This window comes from Bufo gargarizans, chromosome 3 (assembly GCF_014858855.1).
Source record: "Bufo gargarizans isolate SCDJY-AF-19 chromosome 3, ASM1485885v1, whole genome shotgun sequence".
NCBI lineage: Eukaryota > Metazoa > Chordata > Amphibia > Anura > Bufonidae > Bufo > Bufo gargarizans.
Window position 1 is genome coordinate 110749713 of NC_058082.1, and position 21133 is coordinate 110770845.

Here is a 21133-nt window from a genome sequence, read left to right on the forward strand (position 1 = left end):
AGAAATGTTGGCCCATATTGATAGGATAGCATCTTGCAGTTGATGGAGATTTGAGGGATGCACATCCAGGGCACGAAGGTCCCGTTCCACCACATCCCAAAGATGCTCTATTGGGTTGAGATCTGGTGACTGTGGGGGCCATTTTAGTACAGTGAACTCATTGTCATGTTCAAGAAACCAATTTGAAATGATTCGAGCTTTGTGACATGGTGCCTTATCCTGCTGGAAGTAGCCATCAGAGGATGGGTACAAGGTGGTCATGAAGGGATGGACATGGTCAGAAACAATGCTCAGGTAGCCCGTGGCATTTAAACGATGGCCAATTGGCACTAAGGGGCCTAAAGTGTGCCCAGAAAACATCCCCCACACCATTACACCACCACTACCAGCCTGCACAGTGGTAACAAGGCATGATGGATACATGTTCTCATTCTGTTTACGCCAAATTCGGACTCTACCATTTGAATGTCTCAACAGAAATCGAGACTCATCAGACCAGGCAACATTTTTCCAGTCTTCAACAGTCCAATTTTGGTGAGCTCGTGCAAATTGTTGCCTCTTTTTCCTATTTGTAGTGGAGATGAGTGGGGTCTTGCTCTTCTATAACTTGAATCAGTCGGCCCATTTTCCTCTGACCTCTAGCATCAACAAGGCATTTTCGCCCACAGGACTGCCGCATACTGGAGGTTTTTCCCTTTTACACCATTCTTTGTAAACCCAAGAAATGGTTGTGCGCGAAAATCCCAGTAACTGAGCAGATTGTGAAATACTCAGACCGGCCCGTCTGGCACCAACAACCATGCCACGCTCAAAATTGCTTAAATCACCTTTCTTTCCCATTCTGACATTCAGTTTGGAGTTCAGGAGATTGTCTTGACCAGGACCACAACCCTACATGCATTGAAGCAACTGCCATGTGAGGGCTGTTTGGGCACCGTCTGCACAGCACATGCAGATGGCAGAGTGAGGCTGCCCCACTAATCAGAGACTGTAGATACTGCGTACCCACCACAGAGTCAGCAGCATTGTAGTCAGATCATCCAACCTGTGAACAGCGCAGTGAAACTACAAATGATGATCATGGTCTTCAGGTCTGATATGCATGCAGGTTGCCCTCATGGGAAGGGAAGTAGAGGCAATGGTGCAACAACTGCCTCATTAGCATTGACTCCATGTTTCACTGCTAAAGGTTAATTAAATGGATCACTGCTAAAGGGTTAATATTCAGGTTTACGACTTTGACTAGTGTTGTGATAACTGTGGTCTGTGCATTCTAAAAGGCTGTGTATGAGAGGAAATAGTTAAACTGGCAGCCTTGGCAACCAGCTTCTCCGTTTACTTCAGTGGGAGCTCCACGGGGTTTGGAGCCCCAGTTCTTTTGATCAGTGGGGATCCTGTGCATAGGGGATAACATTTTGTAACTGGAATACTCCTTTAAAGCTACTGTTACCTTCTTTCGCTTCATTTACTTTATCTTGCAGTAAACTAGGCCATGAGAATTTCTGATCAGGCTCTAAAGAGTACACTGTACTAAGGCAGTTTATGTGATTTTAGGTGATATTTTCTCTTTGCATACTGATTGACTTTACTGTGTACCTCAAATAAGGATTTTAAGGTCCACTGGAATCATATGCAATATATAATTCACAAGCCTGAATGTCAAGGATGTGCTGACACCTGCTGGCCATGCATGAAACTGCATTAATCTACCCTAACTATTAGGGCTTGAATTATTCTAATACAAAAATAAATTGTAGGGATTTACTTATTATGCAATACCTTAAAATAAAGTGATACCTTCACTCATAAAAAAAAGTCTATGGATGATACTACGTGCAAAAAAATTATATTTTGTAAAAGCATTTAAACCAGAAAATGAAAAGCACTTATTTATCTCATAGTCGTGAACAATGCGAGTTATTTGGTACAGTCAAACTGTAGCAATGGAAATGTATTGGCCTCAATATGTGATTGGGGTGGGCTGAATGGAGAACAAAAAGACATCACACTAGGAAGTGAAAGTTCACCTTTGATATAACAAAAACTTTATTAGTAAACAAAAACATCTCATACTTTGCACCCCCTACCCTGCTCCCATCCCCAATCCTAGCCTCCATTGTATATTTGTACAACATAGTGCTGAGATCAGACAGTATTCCATAAAACATGCATATACAAGATTATGATACAATGGCCTGCCCCCAAAAGGGACAGAGGAGGGGCAGGCAGTAGAAGGAAACAATACAATCTGGAGGGCTCCCTGTGTGCAATACTCTGTGGTTTTCCCAGTAGAAACAGATTTTCCTTTGAATGATGCCTATATGATAAAATAAACACCCGGTGGCACCCACAAACTGAGTATGTTGTAAGGAATATATTGTCACAACTCAAAAATATGTATCTGCAGTCACTGTAGCTAAAACTGCTGGGGTCAGACTCTCAGGCTGTTATAACCTGACATCAAATATCAAAGGTCTATTTCACATTGGTATTTGGGCACAGTCTCCCATACTGGTCAGATCATGCATTATACTGGGGTTTTAATAAAATCTTAAGGTTGAAAAAGACAATATGTACTATACATTGCAGTAGTTTTTCCTCATTAACAATAATGAGGAAAGTTACAGCATACAGTAAAAAACCATGACTCCAAAAAACTGATGGTCCTGCAATTGTGGTTTTCCACAGAAGTGAAAGATTTGATAGAACTTGATAACACAAAAAATGTAGAAACTGCCATCAAACCACCCTTAGCACACCTCCTACCACACAGCCATACACTGACGTTTAATCCACCAAGCTTCCATTCATAGAGATGAGGAACAGGTCTTCATCACATATTGGCCATCAGACATGAGGCTTTCACCAGAACCCACGCAAACATGGCCACACAAAGCTTAATAACCTGAAACTACACCAGGGATGCAATACAAATAATCTCTGACTGGACTGATTTACTTTATACATCTTGTCATTTACTAGGAGGGATTTTATTGTGTGGACACATTTTCAGGACAATGAACAAAGTGCTAGTAACAGTAAGGGTCCATTCACACGTCCGTTGACTCTTTCCGGATCCGTTCCGTTTTTTGCGGAACGGATGCGGACCAGTTGCGTACCCATTCATTTTCAATGGGTCCTGAAAAAAATCTGTTGTTCCGTTCCGCATGTCCGATAAAATATAAAACTTGTCCTATTATTAAAGCAATAATCATTTCCTGGTACAATACAAAGTCAATGGATCCGAAAAAAACAGATGACATACGAAAACATTTTCAGGAACGGATCTGCAAAAAAACGGACCAAAATTCGGCATATAGAAAAATACTGACGTGTGAATGGAACCAAACTGTTACAAAAGGTTGACGTCAGCCATTTCTAGTTCCCATTCACAAAATAGGTGTAGATGAACATACTTGGAGGACGTGAGCCACCAATCAGAGCCTTCATTATATAAACTGCCTATACATGAGGTTATATATGAGGCATTGGAGAATTGATCATGAGGGGAATTTTGCTGGAGTCTGGGCTGCCGAAATCTGCAACAAATGTTTTAATTGTCACACAGTGTTTTATAAATGTAGACATAGTTACTAACAGTCCCAGTGACTGTCCTTAAAGGGGTTGTCCGAGTTATGAAAAAAAATTATATAGCACTGAAAATCTGATATATAACTGAGCTAAGCAAGTTTTATGCAAAAAAAAAAAATATATATATATATTTCCTAATTTCCCTGGTTCTCATCTGGCCCTTTGTTTACATGCAATAAAAACAATCTCTGCCCCTCCCCCTTGCACTGCTAAGGGAATGGATACAAGAGCTGCCCTGAGTGACATGTCTGCCTGCTGGGAGACTCTGCAGCATGTTGTATGTGTAGGACTACAAGTTCCAGCTGTATAATGACACTGCTAATACACACAGGATCTTCCCCCTACCTTCTTGTGCAATGCTCTCTCTAGTCTGTCAGCTCCAGTGCCCAGCATTGTCTCCTCACTGCCTGCAGAGCTACCCAGTATGTGCAGCTGAAGGGGTTAAGAATCCTAGCAGAGAGTAGACGGCAGTGAAGGGGGGCGTGGCCAGCACAGTAAACAACCTTCATCAGAGCAGGGAGAGAAGCTGACATCACAGGTCATGTGACCCTCAGTGAAATCTGAGAAACCAGCCACTGCAGATAAAGTGAGTTAATTGGAAAGCTGTTACATTTGCTTAGTTAGGAACATAGAAAGAACAAAAAAATAACTCGGATAACCCCTTTAAATTTCAGAGGCAGTCCCAGCAAATTCAGGCTGTCCTGGACAAAAAGTGGCTGGGGCTTATGTAAGCCCACCCATAAGCAGGTAGTCTCAGTGGGTTTTGGGAGGGTCTTAAACATGCCTGTAATTTACCATTTACGGTGCCAAGACTGATTTAGCACATCTGTAACAGAAAGCACTTTTTGCCTAAAGATGTTACTCAAGTTTTTACGCAACCCCTACTCAGTGGCATACCTCCAATAAAGGCAGACAACACAGCTGCTATGGGGCCCCTGGGGGAAGGGGGCCCGCAGTGGAGGATAGGCCCCGGCCACTAATTACACTTGTATGGCTACCTGAGAATGTAAGGAGTGGAGAAGGACCTTTAGTGATGTTATCAACCATGTGACCAGTGCAGGAAGCCAAGGAATAGCAGAGTAGCAGAAGTCTGAAGGACCTTTGGTGATGTCATCATCATGTGACCAGTGCAGAGGACTGGTGAAAGACCTGTGGTATATTGCTGTAAGGGGGGTGGAGCTTCTGTGTGGTGCCTGCTGGAGGAGAGGTTAGTGGTGTCCTGGGATAACCCATAACATCCTAGAAAAGTTGGGAGTTGTGGTTCTGTCCTATTATATCCCTCTCCATGCAATTTAAACGTATGCCCTAGTAGTCTGGTAATGCTGGGAGTTGTAGTTCTTCTGTCCTATTGTATCCCTCTCCATGTCATTTCAACTTATGCCTAGTACAGTTTGGTATTGCTGGGAGTTATAGTTCTCTCCTCTTATATATCCTCTCTGTAATGTAAACTGATGCCCCATAATATGTCTGGCAATACTAGGGATTATGGTTATTTATTTTTAAATCTATCACCTAGTACAACTAGATGATGTCCTATAATAATCTGGACTTGCTTGGAGTTATAGTTCTATCTTCTTAGGCCGGGTTCATATCACTGTTTAGTTTTACGTGCAGGACTTTTTTCTGTCTAAAATAACAGATCTCAGACAGAAATGGTATAAACAGAAGCCAAATGTGCAGAACTGATGCTTGAAATACAGGATCCGTTTTTTCTTTATTTTTCCGTTCTTCTGACGGATCAGACATACGGAAAACAAAACAGTGATGTGAACCCGACCTTATACTCTCTCTGTAATATACACTTCTATCCGATAATAACAGGCTGGACATGCTGGGAGTTGTAGTTCTCTCCATTTTACCTCTCCATGTGTTGCTCACTAATTTCCAATAATAACAATGGTGATGATGAGACTTGGTGTTCCCTTGTCACTATAATGATGTTCTGCAGCAGCTGAGGTGTGTATTAGGCTTTGTTCACATTTGTGCTGGTGACGTTCACTGTTCTGCCCTGTCATAGGAGCAAATCAACGAAAATCACTGTAGTTCCAGATTTGGCACTTCATGGACGTCAACACCTGACGGATCCCGCTGACTATGATGAGATCTGACCGGTTTCCATCTGCCAGGTTAGAAAATTGTGTCCAGCAGTTATGACCTGATCTGCGAATGGGGCCCAAACACAGATGTGATCAAAGCCTTATACATTCTATAGCATCAGATTATGATGTTCTGCAGCAGCTGAGATGTGTATTAGGAGGTTCTGCAGCAGCTGATGTGTGTATTATGAAGTTCTGCAGCAGCTGAGGTGTGTATTATGAGGTTCTGCAGCATCTGAGGTGTGTATTAGGAGGTTCTGCATCAGCTGCGGTGTGTATTAGGAAGTTCTGCATCATCTGTGGTGTGTATTAGGAGGTACTGCATCAGCTGAGGTGTGTATTAGGAGGTACTGCATCAGCTGAGGTGTGTATTATGATGTTCTGCAGCAGCTGAGGTGTGTATTAGTAGGTTCTGCAGAAGATGAGGTGTGTACTATGATGTTCTGCAGCAGCTGAGGTGTGTATTAGGAGGTTCTGCAGCAGTCAGAGAAACATTGTGACTGGATAAAATCCTTTAGTTTTCTGTGTCTGCACTTTGTAAAATGTCCCTGTTCTGTACCTCTGCCATCACACGTCACACTGTGACCTGACTAACCAGTCCGGACCTGACCTGATCCTGCACTGTCATCAGTCCAGACTCCAGAACAGTGCTGTGAAGATCTGCCCCAGGCCCGACCGCGCTCTGCCAGCAATACAAAAAGTAAGGCCTCATGCACACGACCGTGCTGTTTTTTGCGGTCCACAAAAAACGGAAACTGGCCGTGTGCCTTCCGCAATTTGCGGAACGGAACAGGCGGCCCATTGTAGAAATGCCTATTTTTGTCCGCAAAACAGACATGAATAGGACATGTTACATTTTTTTTGCAGGGCCTTGGAACGGAGCAACGGATGCAGACAGCACACGGAGTGCTGTCCGCATCTTTTGCGGCCCCATTGAAGTGACTGGGTCCGCACCTGAGCCGCAAAAACTGCAGCTCGGATGCGGACCCGAAAAACGGTCGTGTTCATGAGGCCTAAGTCAGCATTGGGGAGGAAGTGAAGCTGGAGCAGGCACAGTCGATAGAGAAGGATGACACACTATATAAAAAGTAGCAGCGGCGGGCATAATTCATCAGGTGAGGCTAGGTAATCACTTGCCATCAGATTTTGGTATTCTGTTCCAGCATACCAGCAGAATACCAGAATCGCCAGATCCAGCATATGCCAAACACTGCTGGCACCTGCCAGATCCCATTCACAATAATGGGGTAGTTCAAGATTGTTTCGCCTTTTGTTTTTGCCAGAATCTGCAACGGAGGCTTTTGCTGGAACCTCTGCAGTAGATGTGCATGTACCCTAATGGGTGCAATCGGTCACTCACAAGGGGGCCCAATTCAGATTCATGCCATGGGGCCCAGTGATTTCTATGTACGCCCCTGCCCCTACTGGAGTGAGTTTGCAACATTTTTAAAAAGTCATATTTGATAAATTTAAACTATAAGGCCTTATTTACAATTTTATTTCCATGACGACATCCGTGACAAGGAGTGCAGTGTTTCATCTGTGAAGGGTCCGTGTGTCTGTTTTCAGCTTGGTGGTACAGGTGAAATACAGCTGATACCTGGAGGGCAAATAACAATTTGCCCTAAAGGTATCAGCTGTATTTCACCTGTACCGCCAAGCTGAAAAAGGGATTTCCAGAGCACCTCCTACCAATGGTCAGTGAGAAACCACTGACAGAACATAGATGTCATCCATGTTCTGTCAGTGGTTTTCATGGACCCACCCACTGGGGGGAATTTATCGGGAGGGTAATATTTGAAATTAGTTTTCATTGGTGTACTTTGAGACAAATGTCTGTTAATTTTGGCTCATCCCTTAACCTGGGACCTACTCCAGTTTTCTGCACCCTCGCCGTACTTGAGTGGCTTTGGGAGTTCTTATGCGATTAAAAAAAAAAGTCCTAGTCATAAATCTGGAGTGAAATATGGCAAACCATGCCCATTTCCTCACCTACCTTTCAAAACTGGAAAGAGTTGTGTAAAAATGCAAAAAGTAGCAAAGATTAGCAAAGAAATTAACCTAAAAAAATCACAAAAGCCCTATTTTTTGATCTTTTGAAGCCTGAATTCTGGAGGGAAGGTCTTTGTAAATTCCACCAATAAGACTTCAATGTTTGTGTTTGATCTGCATCACGGACAAAAGTAGTGCATCTCAGTGGAAAAAGAAGGATGTGTGAATAAACACGCTAGAATCTATCACTACGTGTGCTGTAAATGGAGAACATGGACGTGCGAATAAGCCTTAACCAGTAGCCTAGTTAACCACTCCATCTTTCTCACCCACTTTTCATTAGAGATGGCACAAAATCACAAAAAGTGGCACATTTTTGTGCAACAATGGTGTGTGGCCAAATGTGTAATTTTTTGGCTGTCAGCCTTCTAGTGCAAAGATTACAAATGAGATGCATTAAGTGGTTATGATATTCAACACAACCCATTTTGCCTCCCCACTTCACCTCATCTTCTTTTCAAGTATGTTGTTCATATGTCCGAAAAAATTAAGATGGTATAAGTCTTATCCAAATAGCTTTGTTGCCCATGGCAACCAATCAGAGCTTATCGTTCATTTCCTAAAGTGCTCTGGTAAAGTGATAGATGCACAGTGATTGGTTGCTCTGGGGAACAAAGACAGTTTGATAAATCTGCCCCCAGCACCAGTAAATGTAATAAAATTACAAAAAAAAGCTGTACTCGCCATTTTTCTCCTCTGCTGTTTCCAGCATTATGCTCCGGCTGACCCTGCTGGCTTTGCAGGACTGGAGCACATTTATGAAAGCAGCAGGCGAGAAAAGTAGTATTCTTTTGTAATTTTGTTCCATTAAATGGTCACTGACTTTTCACACAACTTTTCATAAATCAATAGCACAAGTGACCACTAGAAACTTGTTTTATCAGTGAGAAATGTTATCAGCTGTTTACCAGGCCCCCGGCTAAATACTTTTCACTTTGACAAATGTCTTATTCCTGTCCAGGATGGATCATCTCTACAGGAGGATCATATTACACATGTCAATGCAAGTCTATGGAGAGGAGAAGGGGGAGAAGTGACCAGGAGCTGAAGAGACAGGCACAAGAGAGAGAGAATGCACAGCTACATAGGAAAATTATAGCTCAGCATGTGCTTTATTCACAAGCATACAGGTCATTACTTCTCTGTAATGCCATCCATTATTCTGGGGCTACTTCTGAATGACTATGAAACAGGAAGGAGATTCTCCTCTACTTTCTGCGAGTGCAGCGAATGGCACCTAATGGTTACCCATCATGTCTTGAGAGAACAGCAAACTAGATATTCAGCAGATACAGAGGAAAACCGCTAAAAGATGCCAGATACCAGTGATATAATGGCCAAAAATAGTGTTATTCCTCATGTACACACTGTACTACTGACCAATGCAAAGTCTGTTGAAAGCTCAGTGACCCTTGCAGCCAGGGTTTTTATTTAATTAAAACAGCTCCTTAAACCTACCAGCACATATTTGAGAGAGGAGGAGAATATACAAACTCAATTCAGAAGGTGTTTTCATTAGTGCTGAACCCATGTCCATCCAAAGTAACAGTGGTCATTGTTATGCCACCTATTATGCTACTGCATATATAGAAATAACTGCATTTGAGGACACTGATCTAACAATGTCTGCCTGGCATTGGAGGTACATACTAAGCAGACTTGATAACCAACAAGACTCCTCCAATGCAAGCTAAGCCAGTCATTTATACCAACCCCTAATACTTTCCCAACCCAACCAAGGTCAGCGGTGGTGATTATGGTGTTTAGATACGTTATCCTTTCATATTTTATATCCATTCTTAAATTAAATATACATGTAAATGAAGAACTACATTGTATTAATACCATTTACGTGTACATATAATTTGCTATCAACAAAGAATCGGTTCTTAAAAGGATGAAAGGGATTTCAGCTGGTCTACTTAACTAATTTGGTTACGAATGAGATTATAAATGGACAATGACTATCTTTTAATATCACAAATTACTTTAGCGCATTTATAATCTCATATACTGGATCCTGCCTCTACTTTCCCTGCAGAATTCCAGAGAAATCTACTGTACACATCAGTTCAGATTGCACATCTTCGACTATTTGGTATAACGCTGTTAACAATATGGCTTAGGAGGATGGCACATGTTTAAAACGGGAGATGGTCAGTTATGATGCCACATTATTGCAATCATGAAATAGCATGACTATGGCTTGTATGGTTATGGAAGCATCAATCTGAATTTTTCTTGTGCTGTCTACATAAAATCCCTGACTAGTTTAAGCCAAAACCACCCAGTCTTTCTTCATTTGCTGATAACTGTAATTATGTAGAGGCTACAAAGGTCAGAAAAAGGGTTTTACAGAATTTTAAAAAAGCCAGAATCAATGCAACAATTGTCTTTGGGTTGCGAATGGTGTTGCAGTTCAATTCAGTTAAAGTCAATGGTGTTGAGCTGCAATACCACACACAAGAGCTGTGAATAGGTGTGACACTGTTTCTGGAAGGCAGTGGTCATGTTTTACTAATCCTGAACAACCCCTTTAAGGGATGAATAAATTAATATAATTGCCCTAGCTACTCAAACCCAGGGGCAACATCATATCTCTCCAAGGAAATGGATGCTCAGATAAGTATGAATAAACTACTTTCTTTGGCTAATCTTTTTTTTTTGGCTGCAATTACTTTCATTATAAACTTTCTATCTAAGAAGCATCCATTGGCTTCTAGACTAATCATAAAATCCCTGACGCCTGAACAGTAGATCTAATAGAGATTTTACCAGATGATATGAGGCATTCTCTAGATTCTCACCATCGAATTCTTTGGGTTTCTTGATCACATTATCTTGCACTTATTATATACCGGTAAAACTTTTATTTAGAACCAACTCTAAGAATTAGGAAGTTGGGAATTTAAAGGGAGTCCGTTACCAGAATTTGCCTTTATACATTGTTTACATAGCACTGTAGCATAACTATAGATAAGTCAAATAGTACCTTTGTTCTTTTGTTTTGATGTTCACCAGGGGCAAAAATGCAGTTTTATTCATATGTAAATAAGGGGCTTGCAAGTCCCCAGGGGCGGCGTTTGGGTTGTAAGTGCCCAGGCCGCTCGGCGCATGCGCACTGCATGGAGCGATGCTACTGCCCACAATGGTCATCACAGTGCGCATGCACCGGCAGGATCTCGGCCAGTACACTGGATGACACAAGAGGCTTACAGGGCGGGCCAAGCAACAGGCTGGGGAGGGGTTATATGAGAAGAAGGCAGAGCGGCCTGGGCACTTACAGCCCAAACGCCCTCATTTACATATGAATAAAACAGCATTTTTGCCCCTGGTGAACATCAACACAAAAGAACAAAGGTACCATTTGACTCATCTATAGTTATGCTACAGTGCTATGTAAGCAGTATATAAAGGCAAATTCTGGTGACAGACTCCCTTTAAGGTAAGAATATGGGACACAATCAAGGTAACATTCATACCAAAATTTTGGTCATAGCTCCGGTCAGTAAGCCACCAGATGTCTAAATTACATGGAAAATGTACAGGAGCCAATACAGATTAAGGGCTCATTCACACGACCGTGGTTTGGTTCCGCATCCAAGCCGTTCCATGTGCTGTCCACATCCCTTGCTCCGTTCCGTGGCCCCGCAAAAATGATAGATCATTTCCTATTCTTGTCCGTTTTGCGGACAAGAATAGGCATTTCTATAATAGGCCGCCCGTTCTGTAAATTGCAGAAGGCACACGTTAGTGTGAACGAGCCCTAAATGTGGTGTTTGTAATCATTACGCCCAGAAGATGACACAGGACTAAAGGTGGATTTACACAAGCCAACAAGCTTGTTCCCGACAATTTGCACTTGTAAATGTGTCGCCGATTACACAACAAGCAAAACGCTCATTCATTAGGTAATCCTGTCGTTCGTGCAGGCACCACCAATCATCATTTCTGGACAGTAGATGGTGCTGTCTAAACAGTGATCTGCCCCCCAGAATCAATGATTCTGTATGGGGACGAGCGATCTCCTTCAGACTGTCAGGAAGGAACGCTTCCCGACAATTGGCCGGTCCATCGGCCCGTGTAAACCCACCAAAAGCCCTGTAAAACTGCATTTTTATAAGGTCTAAAAGATTTCAAAAGCCATTGAAGAAACCAGGCTAATAGTAGAGTGAGATCTAATGGGGGTTACATCAAGTCAATTAATGTATCCATACAATATATTCTTCTGTCTTAAATTCATACAAGCCAATGGAAGGGGTTGTCCATGATGGGACATAAACTTTGGATATCAGTCTCCTATATAAACAAATAATTCATCCAAAATGTGTATGTGCATATACTGTGGAGTGTAGCGTAAAAGATTAGTATATGTGTATTGCACAGCTGATTAGGGACACTGTATTGTTGATGATTTGCGTACTCCTCGTACGCTTTGTGGAAACTTCAGGGTGTATACAATGTACAAATGGAAATGAATTCATCTCAGTGAAGCCTACAGGAAAACGCCTCTTCCACAAAGAGCAAGTTACACACACCTAGGTAGTTTCAAGGCAGGGCATTTCCATCACTTTAATATTTTGTGACTGCCCACCAAAGAAAGGTTGTAATATTCTGCCCAGTTTCTATGATTGTCAAGTTGTCAGCAGAACACTTTGAATCCAAAGATCACTCTCTGCTGAATTTGGTAATGGATGAAATAGTCACATATTTTCTCTTAGGTATTGAGAAACTCAAGTGTTCGCTTATTTAAACCCACTGTCACAGAGTGCCATATATTGGTATACCATATGTTTCCTTCAGTCTCTCTCGACTTAGGATTTGAAGAAGTCTTCTTATGCTTGAGCACACAGTGAGCACAGGACTTGATAGGACTTTCCAGAAGTCATAATATAAACATAGTTTCTTACAGAGCTGACATCGGACTGTAGAGTATGTCAAAGGTAAAAATAAGGTGAGTTCCTTTCTCACATGCTTCCGAACACAGGAGTACAAGTCTTCTGTTTACTCCTCCCAGGCCACAAATCCATCCTCATAATCCAGGAAACTACTTTGACCCTGTACAATATTCACAGTTCATCCTCATCCAACTTTGCTAGTCGAGGAACAGGTATACTCGCTTCATCTGGGGGTGAGGCGTAGCCAGGGAGCTCCCGGGACAATGTGCTGAGCTTCTGGAGGAAACAAATATGTCGTAAGGTTCAACACAAATGCTCAATTAAAACAAACACTCTGTTACATCTAGTGTTAAGGCCACCATACACATTAGTGTATTGTTGGTCAAACCCGCTGAGAACAGTGAGTTCAGACGTCAGACTCTAATGTGTATGGGGAGCACCTGACTCTCCCTTGAGAGATGATGTTGGTAGAGAGAAAAGTAAATATTTTCACCCCCGATCCTTTTATTCTCCTATTTCCCCACTGAATACACACACATACACATTTGGCCAAACAGTGCATTCGAAAACACTCTACCTTTTTTCACATTCTGTTATGTTGCGGCCTTGTGCTAAAATTAAAACCCTTTACTCAGTATTTAGTTGAAGCCCCAGTGGCAGCCTACAGTCTTCTTGGGTATAATGGCACCAGGTTTGCAAATTTAATGTATTTACTCCCATTTTTCTCTGCAGATCCTCTCAAGCATTGTGAGGTTGGATAGGGACTTTCGGGAGACCTCCATTTTAGGTCTGTTTAGGTTCACGTAAGGCCTCTGGCTGGGCCACTTAAAAACATTCACAAAGTAGTCCCTAAGCCACACCTGTCTTGGTGTCCAATCAACTGACTTTACCACAGGTGGAGACCAATCAAGGTGAAGAAACATCTCAAAGATGATCAAGAGATATGGGAGGCCACCAGAGCTAAATCTCAAGTGTCATAGTAACGGCTCTGAATACTTTTTTTTCCTAAAATTCTGTTTTCACTTTCTCATTATGGGGTACTGAGTGCAAAACTGAGGGGGGTTAAACTTTTTAGTTTATTTTATTTTAGCACAAGGCCGCAACATAAGAAAATGTGAAAAAAGTTAAAAGGTTGGAAGACTTTCTGAATGCAATGTACAGTTGATCAGAATGCATGAATGGCAAGACAATGTATATGAGCCTGCATTAACAATTCAATTGTTTAGCCAGGTTGGACAATGTTAAAGAAATTATTTGATTATAAATTTAGTGTTTGTGTGGGACAAGCGCCCAAAGGCATTAAAGGATTGTCTGGGCAATTTTGGCAAGACTAAAGAAACTGTCCAGATCTGTAGTTGCTATCAGACACCCTGGGCATGTAACTACTATGAATTTTAGTAATGGCTCCAACACTCATGCTACAGGAGATGTACCCTTCATGATAAAATTTGTCTTGAAATGGATTTGGTTATATTACTTCTTACCCGACTGGTAGGGTCACTTTGTGGGGTTCCATTGGAGACAGTAGAAGTGGAGGACTCTGGATAATGATTTAAATCAAGACTGATGTGTGCTGGGGTAAGAACTGCTGAGGGGAGGACATCTGAGTGTGAACCCTTACGAGGGGCGTGAGCCTGTTACATTATAAAGAAAAATCATTATTAATGTCATTATTTTTTTAATTGAGAATTTAAAAAAAGTCTCAAAAAAGAATCATGAATAATAAACCCAATGTGACTACAAATATTTTAAAACTTACCTTGCTTCCAAGTCGGCCCTCACGAGGGTTGCTGGGCAAGTAAAGGGATGGCAGGGAAGAGTTGTATGACTTGAGATTGGGCACTTTATTTCTATCCATAGAAGCCGATGAATGAGGTCTGAGGCCCCCGTGACTTTTATCCATCATGCTGCTGTTAATGGTTCGGCCGAGACTATTGGACTTGCTTTCTCTGCGTTGGTACTCAATAGGCGACTGAAGTGCTGGAAATGGAAACACTATTATATAGAACTAGCTGAAGGACCCGGCTTCGCACAGGTATATTTCCACTATTTCATTTAATGTTTGTGTGTGTCGTTAAAAGATATCGACAGTATCCCCCATAGCAGTGACCACTAGAGCACCCCACCCCCTTAACTGTAAACTCCACAGCCCTTCACCCCTTAACACTGACTCCCCACAGCGCCCGCCACTTTAAAATGAGACCTCCACAGCAGCCCACCCCCTTAACTTTGACCTTCACAGCAGCCCGCTCCTTTAACAGTGACCTCCACAACACCCCACCTGCCCCCCTAACAAAGACCTCCACAGGGGGGCATTATTGTCTTTAACTGATAGTATATAAAACCCCACAGAATTAGTATACACTCAGTCATGCGAGTTACATCAGCCTCTACAACAATGTTGGCTAAGCGTTGCAATCAAAATCATATTAACTCATAAGCTGTCTTATACTAAGAATGTTCTTTGTTGCCTATAGGAACCAATCAGAGCTCATATTAATGACCTGTAGCAATATAGAAGCTGAGCTGTGATTGGTTGCTATATGCAACCTGATGAATATCCTGGCTAACTGCCACAACAGCCAATGGCTCCTGTAGTTTGGCGGTTAGGTTACTAAGCGTATTTCTGGGCAAATAATTGGAAAGCGCGGGGTAAAAATTTCCACTCAAAACATAGTCTATGACGTTTCCCGAGTCACAGGAGGCGGCTGTGCAAAATTTCGTGATTGTAAATGCGACGGTGCAGATTCCTTTAGTGGACATACACACATACATATACTCAGCTTTATTAGATGTAGTGCTGTACTTTTTATTCCACAATTTTTTTTGACAGTTTACTGTGTTATAATTACTTTTCTATACATATCAATGGGGGGGATTTATCAAAACTGGTGCTAAGGAAAACTGGCTTAGTTGCCCATGACGACCAATCAGATCCCATCTTTCATTTTTCAGTGCTCCTTTATAAAATGGAAGGATCAATCTGATTGGCTGCCATGGGCAACTAAATGAGTTTCCTTACCAGCAGTTTCGATAAATCTTCCCCGATGTTTAGTGTTTCCATTCAACCTGTTTCCAGAAACCAGTCAACATCCATAGGGCTGCTTCTGTCAACCTTTATAGGGTTGGTCTCATGAAGACAGCCCCTATCCTTGGGGCATTTGGATCTTATAGAAGGTGGTCCCCTGCACAAGACCCCCTCTATGAGCCAGAGCAAACAGCTGCTCTGTAGGAGCCATCCATATAATACACAGGTGGCTGTTCATCTGAATGGCTGACGAGTAAGGGTCCATTCACACGTCCACATCCACATTTGCTGATCTGCATCTGCATTTGCGGATCCGTACTTTCACACCCGTGCTTCCGTTTCCGCAAATAAATAGAACATGCCCTATTCTTGTCTGCAATTGCGGACAAGATTAGGCATTTTCTATTATAGTGCCGGCGATGTGCGGTCCGCAAATTGCAGAATCCACATTGCCAGTGTCCGTGTTTTGCGGATCCGCAAAACACTTACGGACGTGTGAATGGAGCCTTATCCCTGGAGCAGAAACGTCTGGCAGATCAGAAAAGAGTTGTCAGTAAGGAGCACCTGTTATCTCTCCTGACATGTGAGCTTTAGTAAATACTTGTATTCTTTATCCTCTGTTATTCCTTCTAGAAATGTATTAATACATTTGCAACTGGGTGTTACTAGTTGGGGGAAGTGTCCTCCCCAGTGTGCAATAGCAGCTGTCTAGACACAGCGAAAGTGAACAGTTGCACCTAGTCAAGTATTCAGAAGGAACAACAGAGGAACAGCACATACATCCTGTCTTGAGGGAGATACATATGACTCACTTAACACTGTATATGAGTGCAAAATGGAGTGACATCATTAGTATTGCAGTCACTTACCATTAAGAAAGTTACGCTGGCTCTCCAGTATCTGCCCAATCTCTCGAACCCAGGCCATTCTAATGTCAGGAGAAGAGGATTGCAATACGTAACGCACCAAGTTGCGATCTGTACCTCGTGATGTCAGTGCAAATTTACAGGGGTCATTATCCACAGATTCTTCAATTCCTAGACAGCTAATCTAAAACACGGCAGCAAAATATATGGTATTAAAATACGGTTCTTCAAGCCTGTGAAAAAACTGTGACACATAGGGAATCTACTGTATATGCATGCAGGTTGTCCCACGAAAAATAGTCTGCCGTTTTCAAACCAGCACCTGGATCTGAACACTTTTGTAATTGCATTTAATTAATAATTAAGTATAGCCACTGAGTTATTTAATAAAATGTATCAGTATAGCGCCACCTGCTGTTTGTTTTTTTCTTATTTCTTTGTCCTGGTCACTGAGAAGGCCGCACATGCTCAGTTTCATCCTTCAACTGTCTCCTGAGCTGTGATAGGGAGAGCATGGACACGCCCCCTGAGCTGTGATAGGGAGAGCATGGACACGCCCCCCTGAGCTGTGATAGGGAGACAGCTACAGCAGAAAGGATGATATAAATATAACACATTTGAACAATTAAAGGGGAGATTACTGGGTCATGTGAGGTACAGGGCTAGTTCTAGCTTTGTTAGAAAGAGACTGTCATGTACTGTCATGATGTCTCATTTTCATTTTTAACAATAATCATGGGGTAACGCCTTTAAAGGGGTTGTATCATCGTTAGGATATGTCCCCATTGTCTGATAGCTGCAGGTCCCACCTCTGGGACCTGCAGCTATCTCGTAAACGGAGCCTGGAAAGTTACAGAAGGCGCATCACGCGGTCACAGCTCCCATTCATTTCTTTGTGGCCAATAGAAAATAGCCGAGCCAGTGCTTGCCTATTTTCGGTGGCCCCATAGAAATGAATGGGGGGCGGCGCCCTCCGTGACTTTCCAGGCCCCATTTATGAGATAGGTGCAGGTCCCAGAGGTGTATCCGAGCAATTTGCCCCCATTGTCTGAGAAGACACAACCCCTTTAAGGTTTATGAAAGGCAGTTTTGTTTTCCTTTCCGCAGTGCCGGGCTCTGATGAAATGAACAGAAGGTTCCTAGCAATAATTTTTCAAAAATTTCTATTAGACCATTTGCCAAAGCAGTGTCCTTTAAGTGCTGCCCTTGAAAACAAAAATGTTAGCAAAGAATGAAGGATTGTCATGAGTCTAGTGCGGTCCATCCAAATGATCAGTGAGGGCATGGCGGACGTGTAATGTAAAATTCTCTGCACCGCAGTGGTAAGTGACTCTCTATGCCGATATCTTCAGTGGGTACACCATGCACTACGTCTCGTCCACAGCAGAGAATTCATTAGAAATGCAGCTTTGTAAAGTAATGCAGCTTCTAATAGCGTGAACACTGCATCCCCATCATGTCAATTATTCATCTGCTTTAATGATGAAGGTGGAATTTTATCAAAGCACTTAGCACATTTCACAGAACACAGTACACTGGAGTGCTCCACATCTGGTGTGGTCAAGAAAACTCGCCGCTCATTCTTTTCACACTATTGATGCTACTGTACTATGTACCATACCCCTGCAGCCAAGGTAAGGGGGGTAATGTGGAGCGTGATAAATTCTATGCCCAAATTTTACCCAAAAATTGTATTTTACATGAAGAGAAAACACAAGGCCCAAAATATTGCCTGTAACCTCCAACTGGTGGCTATAATGAGTGGGACTGTAGACCCTTAAAGGGGAGATCGGGACACTCTCTAAACCCCCCTGGTGGGTCCAGCACTGCAACATTATATGCTATATCATACAAGGTAAAGATATATTTTAATGGAAATGATATTGTTGAAAAATTGTAACCGTTCTACTTAGCAATGAGCTTAAAGGGGTTCTGCGGGAATTAAGAAAATGAAAATATGTAAATATTACTTAATTATAAATAAATTCCCAAATACCTTTCATTAGTTATTATGGCTTGTTTGTCTGGGGAGCAATCATCAGGAGAAAAAAAATGGCCGCCGTCCTATTAGTACACACAAATCCGGTCCTAATCACACAGCAGAACAAGTTACTTCACAACACTGAGCTAAAGAGCTGCCTCATCCTCCTCTCTGCTCTGACTGTCAGGGATTATGATCCTCAATAAAGTTTAATATGATATTTAGCTGAATCTTTGTATGAATAGAGTTCATGAGGAGACGTGAAATACAGAGAGAGGACGGACAGGACAGGCTGTGGTAATGGAGACTGCTTACAAGACCTGCTGCTTATTAGCCACATCTTCTCATAAACTCCATTCCTACAGAGATTCAGCTAAAGTTCTTATCATCTGTATTCAGGATAATAATCCCTGTCAATCAGAGAGGAGGATGAGGCAGTCCTTTAGCTCAGTATTGTGAAGTAACTTGTCCTCCTGTGTGATTAGGACAGATTTTGTGTGTACTAACAGGACAGCGGCCATTTTGTTTGTCCTAATGATTGCTCCCCAGACAAACGAGACATAATAACTAATGAAAGGTATTTGGGAATATATTTATAATGAAGTAATATTTAAGTATTTTCATTTTCTTAATTCCTGGAGAACCCCTTTAATGCTCATGACTTTTGTTTTACATCAAGGCTGAGTGTTTTAAGGGACACTTTTTCACCAGAAAGGGGCTTTAAAAAAAAAAACACTCAATAATCATAGAAAACATTTTTCTGAATATTTGCCTGTTCTTCTTTTTCATTTCGGCAGTACTGTGCCATTGAAAATGAAATACATAATATTGTCTTTCTGTGGCAGTCAACACACATGACAAGACCGACTATATAGATAGGTAATCCACAGTCAGTGTACCGCTGCTGTGAGCAGATGTTATCTGGAGGGCAATCCTCGTTATAATAGTGGATGTAGAATTGGGATAACTGTGTGACTTCTCTCTTGATGGGCCTAGATAAAGATGCCTACAAAAGAGCATTGAATTGCTTAGTGTAATGTGTGACGCTCTGATTGAGTCACTACAGTGGGGTTCTTTCTAGTCAGAGAGAATGGTCTGACTGAGGGGAAGCTAAACAGGCAGGGAAGAAAGTAGAATACATAGAGTGACTTTAAAAAATTATATCTAAAAAAAACATCCACCAGTTTTTTTATTTTATTAAATGGGACAGCTCTGTAGTATTTACTTGAACAGGATGGAGAGGAGAAAGCAGCGGTTTGATGAGTGCTGCGTTCTCTTCAAACAGCTGATTGGCGGGGGTACAAAAGAAAACAACCCCTTTAATATGTGGAACAAAAATTTTATAGAAGTGTCCCTTTAAGTGAGGGCAAGATCATCTATCCATGCTGAATGCTCACCTTGATGCTGTTTTTAAAGATGTACCCAGGCAGTGAAAACCCCTTTTTCTTGTCAATGGGTTCACTAAAGATTATGAGCTGCTCAAAGAGGAAGACCCTCCGCTCCTTTCCCCTTGTCAGAAAACTGCAGTCCTGTTCTGTTACCATGAATGTGTCTTGTTGGAGAAGCTTCCCCTGAGCTGTGATTTTCCCCTAGAGTGCGGAGAATGAACAGATTGACAGCAGTGAGAAACCTTATGTGTGCAGCGAGTCAATATATAGACCAGCAGATTAACAAAAATCCAGCAAAAAAAATAAAAAAAGACGAGGGGAGATCCCTTGCTTGTATCTGCTATTATTTACAGGAGAAGAGAGGCCATACCTCAAACCCTTGCAGCCGGCCAAGGTTCATCATGTCATTGCATCTTTTAGGGACAAAACACATAACTTCCACCGCTTTCTAAAAAATTTAAAGATTAAACAATATACAATTATAAGAAAGAAAACATGTGTCTCATCAACGCATTGATTCTGCATAATGTCAACTACATAGTTTAAAGGGCTTTTCCGGACTATTAATATTAATACTGATGGCCTATCCTGAGAATAGCCTATCAATATTTGATTGGCGCAGGTTTGACACCCTGTACCTCCACCAATCGGCTGTTTCACAGTAGCACCACCACAGGAAGTAAGCCCTGGAACTACACAGCTCTGTCCATTGTGTAGTGGACAAAGCTGGTAACTGCAGCACTTTTTCAATTGAAGTGAATGGGAGCAACACTGCAGTTACAAGCTCCGTCCACTACACACTGGACAGAGCTGTGTAGTTCTCAAGTCAGAGCCACAGCTACTTTGAGACACCCAGGGGCGGACTGGCCATAGACCCTATAGAGACATTTCCCTGTGAGCCAATGCCCAGGGCCACCTGAACCCCTGCTCACAGCATCAAGTACTTATGTACCTCGCTGACCATCCTGAGGCATCTGGAGTAGGAGGACAGAACCTCAGAAGAGCAACTTCAGGGGAAGTATTTTTTGTTGCTGGGGTATTATTTCATGTTGCACTGTGGTATCTGGCTTTGCTGGGGCGATATTTTGTTCCTCAATATGGTATTGCTGGCCCTGCGTTCTCTTAATACTGAGCGGCCTACAACATGCGGACACTTTATTTTTTCCAAGGCCACTTTAAAGTCCCAGTCCGCCCCTAGACACAGCCGATTGGCGGTTAGGTCATCAATATTAA

The 21133-nt window shown here is 42.2% G+C and overlaps 1 protein-coding gene across 3 annotated transcripts in view; it reads right to left on the reverse strand.

Moving 5' to 3' along the window:
- Nucleotides 1-11142: 11142 nt before the first annotated feature.
- Nucleotides 11143-21133, reverse strand: part of ARHGEF25 (Rho guanine nucleotide exchange factor 25) — a 314827-nt gene continuing 304836 nt past the window's right edge. For 2 of the 3 annotated variants that reach the window (XM_044286782.1, XM_044286784.1), the window contains 6 exons: nt 20271-20348; nt 19910-20101; nt 16535-16715; nt 14397-14617; nt 14122-14271; nt 11143-12913 (listed from right to left, as the gene is read on the reverse strand). In XM_044286782.1, the coding sequence (XP_044142717.1) occupies nt 12809-12913; nt 14122-14271; nt 14397-14617; nt 16535-16715; nt 19910-20101; nt 20271-20348 (927 nt within the window). In that variant the 3' untranslated portion in view covers nt 11143-12808. The remainder of the gene's footprint in view (nt 12914-14121; nt 14272-14396; nt 14618-16534; nt 16716-19909; nt 20102-20270; nt 20349-21133) is intronic. The other variant, XM_044286783.1, reaches the window with a different exon arrangement.